This window comes from Oncorhynchus tshawytscha, linkage group LG01 (assembly GCF_018296145.1).
Source record: "Oncorhynchus tshawytscha isolate Ot180627B linkage group LG01, Otsh_v2.0, whole genome shotgun sequence".
NCBI lineage: Eukaryota > Metazoa > Chordata > Actinopteri > Salmoniformes > Salmonidae > Oncorhynchus > Oncorhynchus tshawytscha.
The window spans coordinates 29,742,532-29,763,401 of NC_056429.1; the positions used below are offsets into that span (position 1 = coordinate 29,742,532).

Sequence of the window (20,870 nt, forward strand, 5' to 3'; positions counted from 1 at the left end):
TTTTGAATACATTTGCAAACATTTCTAAAAAAACTTGTTTTCGCTTTGTCATTATGGGGTACTGTGTGTAGATCGATGGTATTTAAAAAACAAACAATTTTAGAATAAAGCTGTAACGTAACAAAATTTGGAAAAAGTCAAGGGGTCTGAATACTTTCCAAATGCACTGTATGTTTTCAATAAACATTTACATGTTGTCAACCATCTAAGCCAACCCAGTCTGTTTTGTCCCATAGTTGGTAAAGAAGCAACCCATCTATAATGTTGTGATATGTTGCATCTGGTTCAGTTGAGTCTTATCAAGAGAATGGTGCAATTTTAGGTTCCACTATTTCAAACATACGCAAACCAGCGACCCCATCAGCCAAGATCCACCCCACAGTTCCCTTCACCCCTGCCCCCCACCCTCCTAACTGGTGAGTTTCTGCAGCAGCGGGCTGAGCTCCGTCTCTCTGGTGACGACTAGGGTGAGCGCTCCAATCAGCTCCCTCTCCACCTTCTCCAGAGCCTCTCCAGCCAGGGAGTACAGGTAGACCAGCAGCACCAGCAGCTCGTCTGGACCACACTCATCCTCCCCCGACCGAGAACCTGAACTGGACTCTGAGCTGGACCCCTCCTCACCGCGAGGTTTCATCAGTGGCAGCAGCTGCCTCAGAACACCAGCAAAGTCAGAGTCTCCGAGAGCCTGCAACACACACAGGGCACAAGACACATTTTAGAGATACGAAGTAGAAACTACAAGCTGGGTAACACAAAACACATCAAATCCCCACACACATACAACAACTAGCAAGACAATGTCAATGATTATCTAGAGCGGCATGTTTTTGCGTTTGCTTTTTTTACGACTATGAGTAATCCAGTTGTATGTAAACTCATTCTCGTTTACTCTTCTCCATTTTGCGTTTCGTTTTATCATGCAAATGTGTATTAGACATCATTTACCTGATCATTTGCATGCATGCACAGACACAGGGTGAGTGATTCTATTCTGTTTAGGAGCAGTGACCTGTTTCTCTGTGTTGTTGTGAGTGAGTTTGTTCCCATGCTGGTTTTGCCAGTCCTGGCCCACGTGATGTGGACCCTAGGCTCTTAAACAGAACGATACACAGTCTAACAGCCAGGCTGAGATCATACACACAGGTGTGTGTTTTGTACAAAAGAGTGAGAAAGAGAGAGAAGGAGAGAGAGAGGGAGAAAGAGAGGGAAAGAACAAGAGAAAGAGTGAGGGGAATCCGCTAGAGCTGTGGTCGGATGCCTCTGTGTATAGATGACATTTTATTGACTGAGCTGTGTGTTAAGACCTCAATGTTCCTCCAAACCAAGACAAACAGACTCTCTCCCCTACCCTGCTCCAAAATCTGAGCCCTGATCTGGTCCACTGGGGGGGATCCAGTGTCCGATCCATTACAACCCTGTTCTGGGACAGGGAGTGGCGAATCAGACCCAACACACTCTGGACCAGCAACAGTACTGAACTGACTGTCTGTGCGTGTGAATCCGGCTCTGGTCTTTTACTCCGTCAACAATGATCCTTTGAACATCGACGTTTTTTAAATTTGATTGAACCTTTATTTAACAACAAATTCTTATTTACAATGACGGCCCACCTGGGCCAAACCCGGACAGTTGGCACTACCCACTACCCTCTAGTTGGCACTACCCACTACCCTCTAGTTGGCACTACCCACTACCCTCAGTTGGCAGTACCCCCTTGTCTTAAAGTGCTTGATATCTATATAGGAGATCTAATTTTAAAGTACATGAGATGTATGACTGTAGTGTGTCAGAGCACCAGTTCTCTTCCAGCTAGTCCTCAGCCCCAGCCAACCACCGCCCTCAGGGGGTATTCAAACACACAGAACACCTTTTTCCCCTTAAACACGGCATAATCAAATACATCTCCAAGGCCACACTTCCACATTTTTGCCAGATAATGTTTGGGCTCTTTCCCTTACTTTCTCCACTGTGAGGAGAAAGAGAAGCAAAGAGGTTTCAGGGTTTCACGGTAAGGCGAGCAGAGTAAACACCTCGTCTCTGTCATCACTCTCTACTCTCAGCGGACATGGATCTCCTGCTGCTCAGTCAGTCCACACATGTCCAGGGGCTGATCTGTCCTGTAGCCTGCAGAGAGGACGGTCAGCAGCAGCCACATGAGGCTGAGAACGGAGTGGCCTGGTTCGGGAAGCAGGTGAAGTGGAGGGAAATGGGTTCTATGGCCCCCTGGAGTTTTTCCACATGAGCTGCCCAGGAGAAACTCCTCGCCTTACTCATAAGACAGACTCTACGTGAGATTAACTCTGACCTGTAGTCATGAGCTCTGTGGAGGGTTCAACTACACCGAGTGTCTGTGTGTATTCAGCTTTCCTTTCTCACCCCCCTCCTCCTGTTTCTGTTGTTCTACCTCCCACTTCTGACTTTCACTGGACCTTTGCTTCTTCTCAATCCCACGTTCACTCTTACTCTTTCTTTTTGCATCCATCTCCCCGCTCACTCACTTTCTTTATCCTTTGAGCTTTTTGTCTTCAGGAGACATATAAAAAGCTGTCGTCTGCTGGTCGTAAGAGTGATTGAGTTCCAAGCATTGTAGAGATGAATGTTTTGTGTGTGTTTGTCTGTCACACACACACAAGCTCCATACGAAAACCTCCATGTCCTGTCCTGGCAGCTTTTGATATGTCTCCCGAAGACAAAAAGCTCAAAGGACACGCACGCACGCACACGCACACACACACACACACACACACACCACAGCTAATCTCTACAATGCTTGGAACTCCATCAGTCACTACGATTCACTCTGTAGAGGTAGAGTACCACTCTCACAACAGAACAGACTTCATGAAGCAGGTTTACAGACATAGTGCACTCAGCGCCAAGCCAAGGTGGAATTCTGATAGAGCATTACCTGGTCCTACCAGAGTGACATCCCTCAACTAGAGCCAGACATTCCTGCCGCCGTACCCCCGTCCCGTCCTCGCCCCGCCAAGCCCCCTCTCTGACCGAGCCTTTCCCCTCAGCCTGCCTGTCACTATAAAAGTCTCCACACTGTCGTGGCTCTAAAAGTATGCTGCTAATTCCATGTCAAGTTTTAGGTTCAGTCTGTAAAAAGAGATGTATTTTAGGGGCTGTAGTGAGGGCAGCCCAATACCAGACCATTACTGCAGTAATAACAGGAAGCTGTAGCCTGCTCGCTAAACGCTAACGTTATTATTACACACCATTACTGGATCGACTGGTCCTGTCGCCATGCCCTAAATGCCATCATTACACACAATTACAGAATAACCGTGTAAATACTGTCAAAACAATGGTAATATTAGGACGCGCAATTACTGAAATAATGCCATTACTTTAAATTACTACTATACAGTTTGTTATCGTGACATACTATTTCCATTGAAAGAAGAAATAAATAACTATCTAAGAATACACTCTTAGAAAAAAAGGTGCTATCTAGAACCTAAAAGGTTTCTTCGGCTGTCCCCATGGGAGAACCCTTTGAAGTACCATTGTTGGTTCCAGGGAAAACCATTTTTGGTTCCAGTTAGAACCATTTTGGGTTCCATGTAGAACCCTCTGTCGAAAAGGTTCTACATGGAACCCAAAACATTTTTACTTGGAACCAAAAGGGTTCTACCTGGACCCAAAAAGGGTTATCCCTGGAACCAACAATGGTACTTCAAAGCATTCTCCCATGGGAACAGCTGAAGAAACCTTTTAGGTTCTAGATAGCACCTTAGATTGCACGGCCGAAGAACCCTTTCGGAAGCTTTTTTTCTAAGAGTAAAGCTATGATAAAATGTTGATAGCTGATACCCTCACAGTGACGAGAGACAGAAGCCTCATGAAGTCCCTGATAGATACGGAACTTAACTGCTTGGCAATCTGCACCAATCAAACACTCTCTCTGGTCTGATGCTGTCAGTTAGGTCAGTGATTGACAGACTAGTGTTTGGCAGTTCCATCCATCCTGGGGTTCATAAAGCCTCCATCTCACCCAATCACAGGGCTGGGCCAAACCCCGCCTCTGGCCAGCGCAGTGCAGCCAGCCCAAACAGGAAACCAACTCCAGATGCAGCCCCTAGAGGAAGGTGAGTGTTTCAGATGGAGCTGAGCTAACCAGAACCAGGCGCCAAACGCTCGCTGCTGCACAATGAACCTTTTTTCTGGGCCCAGGGGCAGAGAGGGAGGAGAGGGGGAGGGGGAGAAGAGGGAGGGGGAGAAGAGGGAGGGGGAGGGGACAGGTCCAGGAGGTTCAGAGCGGGACGCTCTACACTGGTCAAGAGTCACTTTTCATTGGATGACTGACAACTTGCCTTTACTATGGCTACGAGGATGAAAAACTATTTTGAATTAGACTGAAGCAGACACGCACGCACACGGCAGGCTCCCACAACAATTTGCATTCACAAACTCACACCAGACATACGCAGCTGGAAGCGAGACAGGCAACTCGCTGACAACATAAAGCATAAATATTGAGGTGAAGAGACAATGATGAATTTCTCTGAGTTAAATAACAGTGAGCATGGTTTGCTTTTTACTGATTTGTTGGAAAAGAAATTGAAAAACCATAATCAACTGCATGCAGCCAGACTCCAAAGAGAGGCAGAGCTTTGAACATGTAAACAACCCAAAAAACAAGACAAAAACAGACACACACACCGCACGCACACACTCACACTGTGACCCACAGTCACACACACACACACACACACACACACACACACACACACACACACACACACACACACACACACACACACACACACACACACACACACACACACACACACACACACACACACACACACACACACACACACACACACACACAGCACACTGTGACCCACGGTGACAACCATGATGAATTCTAGCCTGGTTCACCGGAATCTCTCTGTTTATCAGAAGATGGAAATTTGTGTGAAGTCCTGTCGGAAATGGAAAACTAAAGTGAATCCCTTGGTCTCTTTTTAGGGCCATAGCTCGGTCCGGTGTGAGAGGTGTGGATATCAAACAGAGTCTTTAAAAGAGGAGAGCGGAAATTAGACTATAAACACTGTGGCCACTGGCACTGAGCACACTCATAATGTAGATGAAATGAGAAAGAATGGTTGAAAAACTGCTCCCAGCTCTTACCTATACACAGTGGTTCTAGTGTGTGTGTGTGTGTGTGTGTGTGTGTGTGTGTGTGTGTGTGTGTGTGTGTGTGTGTGTGTGTGTGTGTGTGTGTGTGTGTGTGTGTGTGTGTGTGTGTGTGTGTGTGTGTGTGTGTGTGTGTGTGTGTGTGTGTGTGTGTGTGTGTGTGTGTGTGTGTGTGTATACTGAAATGCACAAACAGGTCATTGCTTTCTATATCCAACACTCATTTGCATTCGGGCCATCCTGCTATTAACATAAAACCAAGAGGGAGATAAGAGACGCGAGCAGAGAAGGGAAATGGAATTGGATTTGCATTGGAATAGCTCCACTCATACCTACACAGACAATAAAGGAAACGCACCGTAGACATAAGGACAGTCCCTTTGCCTCTACGCTCTGCAGCATCTTTATTCACCGCTTTCCCTCTGTGTTTCTAAACGCAGGCTTGCCGTTTCCCCCAAGTTTACAGTGCAGAGGCCACTACTAATCCAGAGTATATTGTCTTTTAACTACACCCGCTCTCTCAATTAGTAAGATCAACGAGGGTTGAGGCAGTGAGCCGTCTATCAGGGAATCTCCTTAACGTCTCCTGGAATACATGTCGTTCTTCCACCAGCTCTTTTACAGCACCTAAAATGGCCTCTTTGGAGAGGATCAAAGGCTCTGCTTTGAAGCAGTCAGAGTCAGACAGTCACTGTGCTGACTGTCCCACACGGGTAGGCTCTGTCCCCCACGGGTAGGCTCTGTCCCCCACGGGTAGGCTCTGTCCCACACGGGTAGGCTCTGTCCCCCACGGGTAGGCTCTGTCCCCCACGGTTAGGCTCTGTCCCCCACGGTTAGGCTCTGGGACATGCTTACAAACAACAACAACACACACTATAGAATATGGCCTGGCAAAGAGACTCAAAATGGACATGGCATCAAAATGAGCGAGAAAAGTGTAAGAGAAAATAAATGACTTGTGGAAAATAATAAGTGAGGGAAAAAGAGGGTTGAGATGGAGAGGAAAATAAAAAGAAACATGAGGAAAACTATGTTGAGAGATAAGTGGATATGGAAAGACAGATTGTTGGATACATTTACACTTAGAACGATAGAAAAAGAGAGATGGAGTGATAGGGACTCCAGAAGGGGGATGGAAAAGCTCTTAAAGGTAAGGTGAAGCCTGCTTGGGCCCATCAGCCTGTTGCCTGTTACATTTATAGAAACTTGGGGCCGTATATCTTCCCCTTTAAATGAGGCTTGCATTTCCAAACAACAGTGTGTGTTGAGACCAGGCCATTTCCGCTCAGCTGGCCTGGCCTGGACACACTCCTCGGCTAGGGACTCATTCAAAGTCAGACTAGCGGCAGAGAGGCAGGGACAGACCACCTCCAGCAACCCCACTGAGGGAGGGACACACATCAACTGTCTGCCAATCAACAGCTATCTCTGCCAATCTCTTGCTCTTTCGAAATCTATCCCCATCTCAATGTCTTTCAGAATCCCTCTCCCTGTCTGTCTGTCTGTCTTTCAGAACCCCTCTCTCTCTCTGGCTGTCTGTCTCTCTGGTTGTTTGTCTTTCAGAACCCCTCTCTCTCTGGCTGTCTGTCTCTCTGGTTGTTTGTCTTTCAGAACCCCTCTCTCTCTGGCTGTCTGTCTCTCTGGTTGTTTGTCTTTCAGAACCCCTCTCTCTCTGGCTGTCTGTCTCTCTGGTTGTTTGTCTTTCAGAACCCCTCTCTCTCTGGCTGTCTGTCTCTCTGGTTGTTTGTCTTTCAGAACCCCTCTCTCTCTGGCTGTCTGTCTCTCTGGTTGTTTGTCTTTCAGGACCCCTCTCTCTCTCTGGCTATATGTCTCTCTGGCTGTTTGTCTTTCAGAATCCCTCTCTTTCTCTCTGGCTGTCTGTCTCTCTGGCTGTTTGTCTTTCAGAACCTCTCTCTCTCTCTGGTTGTTTGTCTTTCAGAACCCCTCTCTCTCTGGCTGTCTGTCTGTTTCTCTGGTTGTTTGTCTTTCAGAACCCCTCTCTCTGTGGCTGTCTGTCTCTCTGGTTGTTTGTCTTTCAGAATCCCTCTCTCTCTCTGGTTGTTTGTCTTTCAGAACACCTCTCTCTCTCTGGTTGTTTGTCTTTCAGAATCCCTCTCTCTCTCTCTGGCTGTATGTCTCTCTGGCTGTTTGTCTTTCAGAATCCCTCTCCTCTCTCTGTCTGTCTGTCTCTCTGGTTGTTTGTCTTTCAAAATCCCTCTCTCTCTGGCTGTCTGTCTCTCTGGTTGTTTGTCTTTCAGAACCCCCCTCTCTCTCTGGCTGTCTGTCTCTCTGGTTGTTTGTCTTTCAGAATTTCCCTCTCTCTCTCTCTCTCTCTCTCTCTCTCTGTCTGTCTGTCTCTCTCTCTCTCTGTCTGTCTGTCTGTCTGTCTCTGTCAGAATCCCTCTCTCTCTCTCTGTCTGTCTGTCTGTCTGTCTGTCTGTGTCTGTTTTTCTAGAATATATCTCTCTGGCTGTATGCTTTCAGAATCCCTCTCTCTCTCTGGCTGTATGTCTCTCTGGCTGTTTGTCTTTCAGATCCCCTCTCTCTCTCTGGCTGTCTGTCTCTCTGGTTGTTTGTCTTTCAGAATCCTCCTCTCTCTCTGGCTGTTTGTCTTTCAGATCCCCTCTCTCTCTCTGGCTGTCTGTCTCTCTGGCTGTTTTGTCTTTCAGAATCCCCCTCTCTCTGGCTGTTTGTCTTTCAGAATCCCCCTCTCTCTGGCTGTTTGTCTTTCAGAATCTGGCTGTCTGTCTCTCTGGTTGTTTGTCTTTCAGAATCCCTCTCTCTCTCTGGCTGTCTGTCTCTCTGGTTGTTTGTCTTTCAGAACCCCTCTCTCTCTGGCTGTCTGTCTCTCTGGTTGTTTGTATTTCAGAACCCCTCTCTCTCTCTCTCTCTGTCTGTCTCTCTGGTTGTTTGTATTTCAGAACCCCTCTCTCTCTCTCTCTCTGTCTGTCTGTCTCTCAGAATCCCTCTCTGTCTGTCTGTCTGTCTGTCAGAATCCCTCTGTCTGTCTGTGTTTGTCTGTTTTTCCAGAATATATCTCTCTGGCTGTATGCTTTCAGAATCCCTCTCTCTGGCTGTCTGTCTCTCTGGCTGTTTGTCTTTCAGAACCCCTCTCTCTGGCTGTCTGTCTCTCTGGTTGTTTGTCTTTCAGAACCCCTCTCTCTCTCTGGCTATATGTCTCTCTGGCTGTTTGTCTTTCAGAATCCCTCTCTCCCTCTCTGTCTGTCTGTCTTTCAGAATCCCTCACTCGGTCTGTCTGTCTGTCTCTCTGTCTTTCAGAATCCCTCTCTCTCTGTCTGTCTGTCTTTCATAATCCCTCTCTATGTCTGTCTCTGTCTGTGTGTCTTTTAGAGTCTCTCTCTTCAGAATCTTTCTCTCTTTCAGAATCTCTCTCTCTTTCAGAATCTCTTTCAGAATCTCTCTCTTTTTCAGAATCTCTCTCTTTCAGAATATCTCTCTCTCTCTTTCAGAATCTCTCTCTCGCTCTTTCAGAATCTCTTTCAGAATCTCTCGCTCTCTCAGAATATCTCTCTCTCTCAGAATCTCTCTCTCTCTCTCTCTCTCTCTCTCAGAATCTCTCTCTCTCTCTCAGAATCTCACTCTCAGAATCTCTCACTCTCAGAATCTCTCACTCTCTCGTTCAGAATCTCTCGCTCTCCCGTTCAGAAGATCTCACTCTCCCGTTCAGAATCTCTCACTCTCTCGTTCAGAATCTCTCACTCGCTCTTTCAGAATCTCTCACTCACTCTTTCAGAATCTCTCTCTCTTTCAGAATCTCTCTCTTTCAGAATCTCTCTCTCTTTCAGAATCGCTCTCTCTCTCTCTCTCTCTCTCTCAGAATCTCAATTCAATTCAATTCAAGGGGCTTTATTGGCATGGGAAACATGTGTTAACATTGCCAAAGCAAGTGAGGTAGATAATATACAAAAGTGAAATAAACTATTAAAATTAACAGTAAACATAACACATACAGAAGTTTCAAAACAATAAAGACATTACAAATGTCATATTATATATATACAGTGTTTTAACAATGTACAAATGTTTAAAGTACACAAGGGAAGATAAATAAGCATAAATATGGGTTGTATTTACAATGGTGTTTGTTCTTCACTGGTTGCCCTTTTCTCGTGGCAACAGGTCACAAATCTTGCTGCTGTGATGGCACACTGTGGAATTTCACCCAGTAGATATGGGAGTTTATCAAAATTGGATTTGTTTTCGAAATCTTTGTGGATCTGTGTAATCTGAGGGAAATATGTGTCTCTAATATGGTCATACATTTAGCAGGAGGTTAGGAAGTGCAGCTCAGTTTCCACCTCATTTTGTGGGCAGTGAGCACATAGCCTGTCTTCTCTTGAGAGTAATGTCTGCCTATGGCGGCCTTTCTCAATAGCAGGGCTATGCTTACTGAGTCTGTACATAGTCAAAGCTTTCCTTAATTTTGGGTCAGTCACAGTGGTCAGGTATTCTGCCGCTGTATACTCTGTGTTTAGGGCCCAATAGCATTCTAGTTTGCTCTGTTTTTTTTGTTAATTCTTTCCAATGTGTCAAGTAATTATCTTTTTGTTTTCTCATGATTTGATTGGGTCTAATTGTGCTGCTGTCCTGGGGCTCTGTGGGGTGTGTTTGTGAACAGAGCCCCAGGACCAGCTTGCTTAAGGGACTCTTCTCCAGGTTCATATCTCTGTAGGTGATGGCTTTGTTATGGAAGGTTTGGGAATCGCTTCCTTTTAGATGGTTGTAGAATTTAATGGCTCTTTTCTGGATTTTGATAATTAGTGTGTATCGGCCTAATTCTGCTCTGCATCCATTATTTGGTGTTCTACGTTGTACATGGAGGATATTTTTGCAGAATTCGGCATGCAGAGTCATTTTGTGAAATCTTGGTTGGTGAGCGGACCCCAGACCTCACAACCATAAAGAGCAATTGGCTATATGACTGATTCAAGTATTTTTAGCCAGATCCTAATTGGTATGTTGCATTTTATGTTCCTTTTGATGGCATAGAATGCCCTTCTTGCCTTGTCTCTCAGATCGTTCACAGCTTTGTGGAAGTTACCTGTGGCGCTGATGTTTAGGCAAAGGTATGTATAGTTCTTTGTGCGCTCTAGGGCAATGGTGTCTAGATGGAATTTGTATTTGTGGTCCTGGCGACTGGACCTTTTTTGGAACACCATTATTTTGAATCTGTGCAGAATATCTAGGTGTTGCTGTAGGCCCTCCTTGGTTGGTGACAGAAGCACCAGATCATCAGCAAACAGTAGACATTTGACTTTAGATTCTAGTAGGGTGAGGCCGGGTGCTGCAGACTAGTGCCCGCGCCAATTCGTTGATATATATGTTGAAGAGTGTGGGGCTTAAGCTGCATCCCTGTCTCACCCCACGGCCCTATGGGAAGAAATCTGTGTGTTTTTTGCCTATTTTAACTGTGCACTTGTTGTTTGTGTACATGGATTTTATAATATCATATGTTTTACCCCCAACACCACTTTCCATCAATTTGTATAGCAGACCCCAAATTGAGTCGAAGGCTTTTTTGAAATCAACAAAACATGAGAAGTCTTTGCCTTTGTTTGGGTTGTCAATTAGGGTGTGCAGGGTGAATACATGGTCTGTTGTACGGTAATTTGGTAAAAAGCCAATTTGACATTTGCTCTCTCTCTCTTTCAGAATCTCTCTCTCTCTCTCTTTCAGAATCGCTCTCTTTCAGAATCTCTCTCGCTCTTTCAGAATCTCTCTCTCTCTTTCAGAATGTCTCTCTCTTTCAGAATATCTCTTTCAGAATCTCTCGCTCTTTCAGTCTCTCTTTCAGAATCTCTCCCTCTCTTTCAGAATCTCTCTCTCTTTCAGAGTCTCTCTCAATCTCTTTCAGAGTCTCTCTCTCTCTCTCTGTGTGTTTGTGTTCAGAGGCTGTAATTTAGTGGAGACTGTGTATACAGAACACAAACAGAGACACACGCGACACACAGCCCCCACGCTCCACCATGTCACCGCCGCTAGCCACACACTGGTCACTGTGGCCACACTTAGACCTCAGACGGCCAGGCACACCACACACACTATGACATATCAAACACACTTTGTATAACATATAACACACACAACCCTAAACTCCATATTGTACTAGACTCCATATTGTACTAGACTCCATATTGTACTAGACTCCATATTGTACTAGACTCCATATTGTACTAGACTCCATATTGTACTAAACTCCATATTGTACTAGACTCCATATTGTACTAGACTCCATATTGTACTAAACTCCATATTGTACTAGACTCCATATTGTACTAAACTCCATATTGTACTAAACTCCATATTGTACTAGACTCCATATTGTACTAGACTCCATATTGTACTAGACTCCATATTGTACTAGACTCCATATTGTACTAGACTCCATATTGTACTAGACTCCATATTGTACTAAACTCCATATTGTACTAGACTCCATATTGTACTAGACTCCATATTGTACTAGACTCCATATTGTACTAGACTCCATATTGTACTAGACTCCATATTGTACTAAACTCCATATTGTACTAGACTCCATATTGTAATCTACAGAATCTATGGCACAGTTCTCCATTGCTCAATAATCCATATGTGAAAATACTTCTAGTTTATGTCATGAACTTCAAGTTCAATAACCTCAAGTTCTACTAGTAAACATCCATGTTTTTTGGAGACGGGGGATTGGTGAAGCTCGGCTGCAACACTTTATGGCGTAATTCACCAGATGATAGTTTCTATTCAGCCGCAAACCCCTGGGCCATGTAAAAACTTCCACACTTTTCACATACGGGGAGAGAGAGAGATTCTGAATCACCTTGCACACTGATTTACACACAGATACACATGATTCTAGTACACATCATTCTGGTAAAGCCAAGGATTACAGTCCCTAACACCCAGTCCTCATTTAGTCTGGTGGTGCCAGCAGAGCGAAAACTTCGAGGCAAAAATACCCTTTCAGGACTAAGTGAAACAGAGTGTGTAGCCTTGCCACTAAGATTCAGAGAAGAAAAAAACTCACTCTCTCCTATTCACCTCTCCTTCAGTTGCTCTCTCTCCTATTCACCTCTCCTTCAGTTGCTCTCTCTCCTATTCACCTCTCCTTCAGTTGCTCTCTCTCCTATTCACCTCTCCTTCAGTTGCTCTCTCTCCTATTCACCTCTCCTTCAGTTGCTCTCTCTCCTATTCACCTCTCTTTCAGTTGCTCTCTCTCCTATTCACCTCTCCTTCAGTTGCTCTCTCTCCTATTCACCTCTCTTCAGTTGCTCTCTCTCCTATTCACCTCTCCTTCAGTTGCTCTCTCTCCTATTCACCTCTCCTTCAGTTGCTCTCTCTCCTATTCACCTCTCCTTCAGTTGCTCTCTCTCCTATTCACCTCTCCTTCAGTTGCTCTCTCTCCTATTCACCTCTCCTTCAGTTGCTCTCTCTCCTATTCACCTCTCTTTCAGTTGCTCTCTCTCCTATTCACCTCTCCTTCAGTTGCTCTCTCTCCTATTCACCTCTCCTTCAGTTGCTCTCTCTCCTATTCACCTCTCCTTCAGTTGCTCTCTCTCCTATTCACCTCTCCTTCAGTTGCTCTCTCTCCTATTCACCTCTCCTATTCACCTCTCCTTCAGTTGCTCTCTCTCCTATTCACCTCTCCTTCAGTTGCTCTCTCTCCTATTCCTCTCTCCTTCAGTTGCTCTCTCTCCTATTCACCTCTCCTTCAGTTGCTCTCTCTCCTATTCACCTCTCCTTCAGTTGTTCTGTCTCCTATTCATCTCTTCTTCAGTTGCTCTCTCTCCTATTCACCTCTCCTTCAGTTGCTCTCTCTCCTATTCACCTCTCCTTCAGTTGCTCTCTCTCCTATTCATCTCTCCTTCAGTTGCTCTCTCTCCTATTCATCTCTCCTTCAGTTGCTCAATCTCCTATTCACCTCTCCTTCAGTTGCTCTCTCTCCTATTCATCTCTCCTTCAGTTGCTCTCTCTCCTATTCATCTCTCCTTCAGTTGCTCTCTCTCCTATTCATCTCTCCTTCAGTTGCACTCTCTCCTATTCATCTCTCCTTCAGTTGCTCTCTCTCCTATTCACCTCTCCTTCAGTTGCTCTCTCTCCTATTCATCTCTCCTTCAGTTGCACTCTCTCCTATTCATCTCTCCTTCAGTTGCACTCTCTCCTATTCACCTCTCCTTCAGTTGCTCTCTCTCCTATTCACCTCTCCTTCAGTTGCTCTCTCTCCTATTCATCTCTCCTTCAGTTGCACTCTCTCCTATTCATCTCTCCTTCAGTTGCTCTCTCTCCTATTCACCTCTCCTTCAGTTGCTCTCTCTCCTATTCATCTCTCCTTCAGTTGCTCTCTCTCCTATTCACCTCTCCTTCAGTTGCTCTCTCTCCTTCGTTGTACATTTAAGTCATTTAGGGGACACTTCTCCAGAGAGACAATTCATAAAACATCAGAACCTTTATTTTTCTCAGCGAGAAACTACACTTAGTGTTTAAAAGGGTTAAGCTAGCCCATCTGATTCCAGTTTCAGTGTCTGGGGGGCATAGAGAGGAGGGAGGGAGCAGTGGATAACTATGAGTGTGAACAGTACAAAGGAGGGGAGGGACGGCTTTTTCACAATAAGAGTTGTGCCTTCATTCACTTTGAATCTGAATGAGAGCGAGTGTGTGTGTTTGAGAGCGAGTGTGTGTGAGCTAACTAGTGTGTTTAAGAGAGAGAAAAAACATGTATGCATGGGCAGGTGTATGAGTGTGTGAGTGGTCAAGAGAGAAAATGTGTGTGCGCACATAGATGTGAGAGCCTTTCAGTTTGTTTGTTCTCAGTTGTCCAGACAGTCCTATAGTGAGCCAGTGGGGGTCAGTATTACACCATGCATGAGTCACATCACTCTAACACGGGTAGGGAAGAGGAGGAAGTCTTTATTAGACAGGGACCATATCATTTGAATAATAGTCACATTTTTGGACTATTAGCAGTGTGTGTTTCCTGTGTGCCGTTGCTTTGCAACTGCACATTCTGCACTGTTGACTTCAACGGTATGTCACAGCCATGGATATTCATTCAGTCCTAACTGCCATTTCTGCATAGTGTCCAGCCAGGGTGTGGCATCTTACGCTTCGTATAAAACATTGCCAAGGCTTTAAGAGTACACGGCAGTGTCTCATTGGTTAGAATACTAGGGTTGAGACCGTTTAAGAACAGCTGTGTTGCTGACACTGCCAGTCCCTTAGTGAAGGGGGGGGGGGTACATAAATGAGGAGGAGCAGTACCCCACTTACAACCCCCACAGATGTACAGGGGTCACAGAGGTAACCCTGTGTTTACAATGTGTGTGTTTGTGCACGTGTGTGTCTGACAGAGAGCAAGAGGCTCAACATCTGCACATCTACTTGAGGGGGAGGGGGGCTTTGCCGTGAGTGTGCATATAAACAAAGTCTCCATCCCAGTCCACTCCATCCCCTCAACCTTCTTCCCCCTTCAATCTGACCCTGTCTGACTTGGATTACCCTGAGGACTGCATCTGTTTACCTCAACCTGCCTCGCTATCACACAGACTCCTCACAAACACACCTCCATACGCCTACGCTTCTACAAACATTTACACTCATCTGCCTGCCAGAGCTATACACAGGAAACGGCTAAATACAGCTTACACACACACTCACATACGTGACTGTTCAGCCGCGCACACCAGTGGAGGCTCCTTGGAAGAGGAATGGGAGTGAATTTCAGAAAAAAAAAATGGTCTTCCTTTTTCGATAAAACTATCCTAAATATATTTGAGTCACCCAATAACTGACTAAAACACACTGTTTTGCAAAGAAGGTCTACAGTAGCCTCAACAGCACTCTGTAGGGTAGCACCATGGTGTAGCCGGAGGACAGCTAGTTTCTTCAATCGACTTCATTACAAAACCTAGGAGGCTCATGGTTCTCACCCCCTTCCACAGACTTAGACAGCAACTATGACGACTTCCGGAGGATGTCCTCCAACCTATAAGAACTCTTGCAGCATGAACTGGCATGTTGTCCATCCAATCAAAGAATAAGCGAATGAATCTAGTACTGAAAGCATAAGCTACAGCTAGCTAGCACTGCAGTGCATAAAGTGTCAGAGAAAGACGATAGTTTCACAGTGTTGAACAAATTAATTTCTTTAAGGAGAAACTACAGAGAGAGCGAGAGAGATAGCTATATTTCGTTGTTTCTTCTTAGTTTACCTTCCACTTACTTAGCTAGCTAATGCAGCTAATTTAGCCTACTCAACAACCTGACTCAAACAGAGAGTAATGCTATTTTTGTTAGCTAGCTGGCTAAGGCTATCCAACACTGCAACTCTTCCAAGTCAAGGCAAGCTTTCGGTTTTATAAATGCTTGCTATAGCCTACACTGTACTGCATGATTGTACACATGGATTGGATAGTTGGTTTACCAACGCATTAGTTCTAGTAGCTATGTTGACTATGACGTTAGCTAATATGGTGACAATGTAGGCTGTGTAGCGGTTAGCGGTTATGGTACAGTATGAAGGTTTGGCTTGGGAGAGTTTTTTGTTGTTGTTTCCTGGTCACAGACAGTTGTTGTGTTGTGCACTGAAGTCCACAAGCTAAGGGAAAAGGTGAGAGGAGGAGAGCACGGAGATGTGAGAATAAATTATACAGCGAACAAAGTGATGATACTGTAGGCCTATGTGATTGCTATGAAAGTGAACTGTGTGCGCGGGTGATCAGGGCTGTATTCATTCCGCCGATTCTGTTGCAAAACGTTTCTTAAAACGGAAGCAAACAGAACGAAACAGGGATGGACCTAGCTGAATTCGTCCAATGGAAACGCTCGTTTTAGTTTGGACTAATAATTAAACCTGAGAAACTAGATTCAGGCAAGATTGTGCAAGGCGAAATTGAATGTTTTACTGTCTGTCACATCATTACCTTGATTGCTCCCATTTGTATCTCGACCTGTTAAAAACTAATTCAGAGGCTAGGTTGTAGCAACCTCATGATGGGTACAAGGAACATTTTAGTATCATGTAGTAGCCTAAACCTATCGATGTTACATTGAACTGGGAGAATGGAATACGAATAACAGTCATTCAATATGCTGTAATAGAAACAAGGCCATGCTCATTAAAAAAACATTAGTCTTCCCTTATCTTAAATGGCACCGACCGCCACTGGCGCACAAACAGACACAAATTTACAATCCGGCACTTACACTATCACAGAGACACATCTAGCCTGCAGCATGTAATTGTGGAAGACAATTATGGGGAGAATCAACAACCATGAGTCAACAAGCACAGAAACGTCTTCCTCGATGTCTATGCGAAAAAATAAGATTGTGAAAAACAGAAGAATCCAAAAGATTCAGGAATTCTGATTAAGGATGCAGTGGACTTGGGGGAGATAAAGAGAGAGCGAGGAATAAACAGAGCACAAACAAGAAAAGGAGACGTATAAGGAGAGATATTATCGCCTAGGTGAAGGGGGTGTACGTGCAGTTGGCTGGATGGTCGTCCCTGGCGACCGCTGCTGTGAGGTGACTCATAAAGCTCATATTTACGAGTCAATTATTATTATCATGATTTCTTTCTGCACACACAGCTCTGTCAGTGCTGCTAATACAGACTAGTTGTAACTACACAGTTCGACCAAATCACTGCCGAGTGCTGAAACCAGAAGGCGCGCACACACACACGCACACACACCTTCACAATGACAAACACACACATTCATATTGAGAGCCGTGTTCACAAGGCTCTTGCGAACATCCATATAAATGGAGTTTTCAACATGACGATGGGAATGAAGGACGGAGCCGTGTGATTGACAGCTGTCTGGACACATCATCCAACATGCAGGCCTCATTAAATAATTGATAGGAGGAATGGTTCCTCACAGCAACGGTCATACCGTTGTGTGCCTGTTAGAAGGCAGGGGTCGAAGACAACATGCGGTAGCCAAAGACTGAGAAAGTTTAGTCAGACATACACGGATCCTTCCAGACACACGTCCTCACACCCATTTCCCTAAAATGACACCAGCGCTAACACTGAGGATATTACAGGATAGAAAACCTGCTCTCACATGGAACAGGATTGTATACGACACACCCTCACTCTCTCCGTCCAGCTCTGAAATCACAGAAATATAATTTGTTTTGCACCGTCCGCTCTCTTTTGCACACACACACACACACACACACACACACACACACACACACACACACACACACACACACACACACACACACACCTCTGCCCCGAGAGAGGTTGCTGGCAGAGGGAGTGTGTTTACATGGGGTAGTCAGGGTGGAGACAGAGTGGCAGGCTGATGGGTGCACAGCACATCGGTCTTTGTGTGTGTGTGAAAACACACGCCCATGTCTGCTGACACCCGCTCTACACGCACACGGTGAAAATGAACAATACAAACAACATTAAACCAGGGGGGAGGCAGTCGAGTCTCCACAGGACAAACTTTCCCACAGCTCAGCAGAAAACCACTGTGGCAGCAGCAGAGAGGTTCAAATGGAATATTCAGTCATGTAGTATTCTCCCTACCTCTTTGTGTGTGCCTCGCTCTAAAATGTTCTCGCTACCTCTCTCTATACCTCTTTGTATGTCTCTCTACCTCATCCTTCCTACATCTCTCTCGTCTTCTTACCTCTCTCTCCCACTCTGCTTCTCAGGGTGTGATTCCGTTCCTCAATTCCAGAACACTCTGACCCTCAGTCTCTCTCCTCCCAGTCTGGGAAGATAAGAACTCCTATTCTTATTCCAGCTATGATAACTCAGAGTAATCACAAGATATATCCACAATAAACTCAGAGCTACAATAACTCAGAACTACAATAACACAGCTCTAATCAAATCAGCCCAGGCTGAGACTTCACAAGAAAGCCCATGTGTGTGATTAGGAGAGGGGCTCTGGGGGCCGGGGATGGAGACGGTGTGTGTATGTGTGCGTGTGTAGAGTGTTGGACTACAGTCAGCCAGGGTACACAGCCTAAACAACAGTTGTTTTTCGGATATACATTGTGTGTTCTATGTACATGGCTAAAAGTGCTGCAGAAGTTTAGAGGTGCAGCTGTTTTTGAATGCCTCTGAATTTATGTTCAAGGTGAAGCCTCTTGTCAAAGCTCAACGACAGGTTGTGATAGAAAAGTGTTTTATGGAGTCCTGACACTCTGATTGTATAAATGTCCGTGTTCAGACTGCAACCCCGCCCCCCCCCACACACACACCCTTAAAGCATTGGTTCACCATTTTTGAATCCCCTTTGGACTCAGAGATTTGCCATTTCCTGCAATCTAGAGCAAAAAAGGGCCTTGTATGATAACAAATCAAGTAAAAAAAAAAAAATATATATATATATATATTTTTTAAAGAGTGCACCTCATATTCTTTGGGGAAAACCCTAAACCTCCCTCATCTCCATACCGTGAAAATGCCTCTTCCTCATCCGTCTTGAGCATCTCTCTTCCTGACCAGATGCTAAACACATCACTAATACTCCATCCAGCCTCCACCAACTCTCCAAACATCAGCCCCCAAACAAGCCTTAAAAACATCACCACGTTATGGAGACAACTAAGAGCTCCCTGCTCCATTTCACTCCGCCCGGTAACTGGTCTGATAACCCAGACAGACCAACGTACATGGTCACAAATCTTTTTTCCAACTCTTTCATCTTTGAACTCCTGTTTACAGTATCTTTCCATTCCTATGTTCTTATTTTCTTTCAATCAACCGTCTCCTTCAATCTCCCTCTCTAGCATCCTGCTGTATCTTACATTGGTCTGCCATACAGGGTAGAGTTAGGACTGTATCTTACATTGGTCTGCCATACAGGGTAGAGTTAGGACTGTATCTTACATTGGTCTGCCATACAGGGTAGAGTTAGGACTGTATCTTACATTGGTCTGCCATACAGGGTAGAGTTAGGACTGTATCTTACATTGGTCTGCCATACAGGGTAGAGTTAGGACTGTATCTTACATTGGTCTGCCATACAGGGTAGAGTTAGGACTGTATCTTACATTGGTCTGCCATACAGGGTAGAGTTAGGACTGTATCTTACATTGGTCTGCCATACAGGGTAGGTCTGCCATACAGGGTAGAGTTAGGACTGTATCTTACATTGGTCTGCCATACAGGGTAGAGTTAGGACTGTATCTTACATTGGTCTGCCATACAGGGTAGAGTTAGGACTGTATCTTACATTGGTCTGCCATACAGGGTAGAGTTAGGACTGTATCTTACATTGGTCTGCCATACAGGGTAGAGTTAGGACTGTATCTTACATTGGTCTGCCATACAGGGTAGAGTTAGGATCTGTCTGCCATCTTAGGACTGTATTGGTCTGCCATACAGGGTAGAGTTAGGACTGTATCTTACATTGGTCTGCCATACAGGGTAGAGTTAGGACTGTATCTTACATTGGTCTGCCACTGTATCTTACATTGGTCTGCCATACAGGGTAGAGTTAGGACTGTATCTTACATTGGTCTGCCATACAGGGTAGAGTTAGGACTGTATCTTACATTGGTCTGCCATACAGGGTAGAGTTAGGACTGTATCTTACATTGGTCTGCCATACAGGGTAGAGTTAGGACTGTATCTTACATTGGTCTGCCATACAGGGTAGAGTTAGGACTGTATCTTACATTGGTCTGCCATACAGGGTAGAGTTAGGACTGTATCTTACATTGGTCTGCCATACAGGGTAGAGTTAGGACTGTATCTTACATTGGTCTGCCATACAGGGTAGAGTTAGGACTGTATCTTACATTGGTCTGTGTTACGAATCCCTTTTGGCCCGACAGTCTAGGGGGGATGGTAACGAGACCCGTAACATGACTCATGCAAATTATAAAGGTGAAAAAGTATGAGTGAGAACAAAATAACCACAGACAACTAAATTACCGGCAAACACTCATGGTTTATTTGAAAACACACGGTAATGGGGGGAGCAGGAAAAGGGGCTGAGCTGGACCCAAGGAAAGAAATAAGTATCCAAAAACACCCCTAAGCTAGACAGACCGATGGCATTGACAGAGAGATTGAGCTCTAGAGCAAACAACAGACAGGGGTTTTTAAACCAAGGGAAAGGGAATGTGATAGGGTAATGAAAACAGGAGGAGGTGTGTCTTCTGATTAGTGGCTGATTGATGACTGATTGGGGAATGATGATTGCCACCCGTGAGGAGGAGAGAAAAGAAATACACACACAGGATACCTGCATCCATAACACTCCCACCCTTCAAAGAGCAACCCTATGGAGGGGATTGGGACCAAAGTATTACAATGAATACCCACAAGATCAACAACAAAGTCAACTTTACAAAACATACAAAAATCATCATTTTTACACACGAGACAAAGCATCTGCTAATACATTTTTCAGAACCTTTTTCATGCCGTATCTCCAAATGATAATTTTGCACAATAAGGGCCCAACGCATTAGGCGCTGGTTCCGGTTGTACATCCGGTGGAGAAACACTAAGGGGTTATGATCAGTATATACAATCACTGGTAGGGCACTGGAACCAATGTATACTTCAAAGTATTGCAGGGCTAACAATAAAGCAAGAGCATCTTGTTCGATTGTCGCATAGTTTGTTTGACATTTGTTAAATTTACACAGAAAATAACAAACGGGATGATCCACTCCACTCTTATCCTGTTGCAGTAGAACAGCACCAGCACCTCTGG

General features: G+C 44.9%; 1 protein-coding gene across 3 annotated transcripts in view; it reads right to left on the bottom strand.

Annotated features, from left to right (window-relative positions):
• Positions 1-284: 284 nt before the first annotated feature.
• The window catches only part of LOC112249076 (sec1 family domain-containing protein 2-like), an 84,871-nt gene continuing 64,285 nt past the window's right edge, over positions 285-20,870 (bottom strand). For all 3 annotated transcript variants that reach the window (XR_002953311.1, XM_024418718.1, XM_042320257.1), the window contains one exon: positions 285-685. Coding sequence is in view for 2 of the 3 variants with exons in the window: in XM_024418718.1 (XP_024274486.1) it covers positions 669-685 (17 nt within the window). In the remaining variant the exon portion in view is untranslated. The remainder of the gene's footprint in view (positions 686-20,870) is intronic.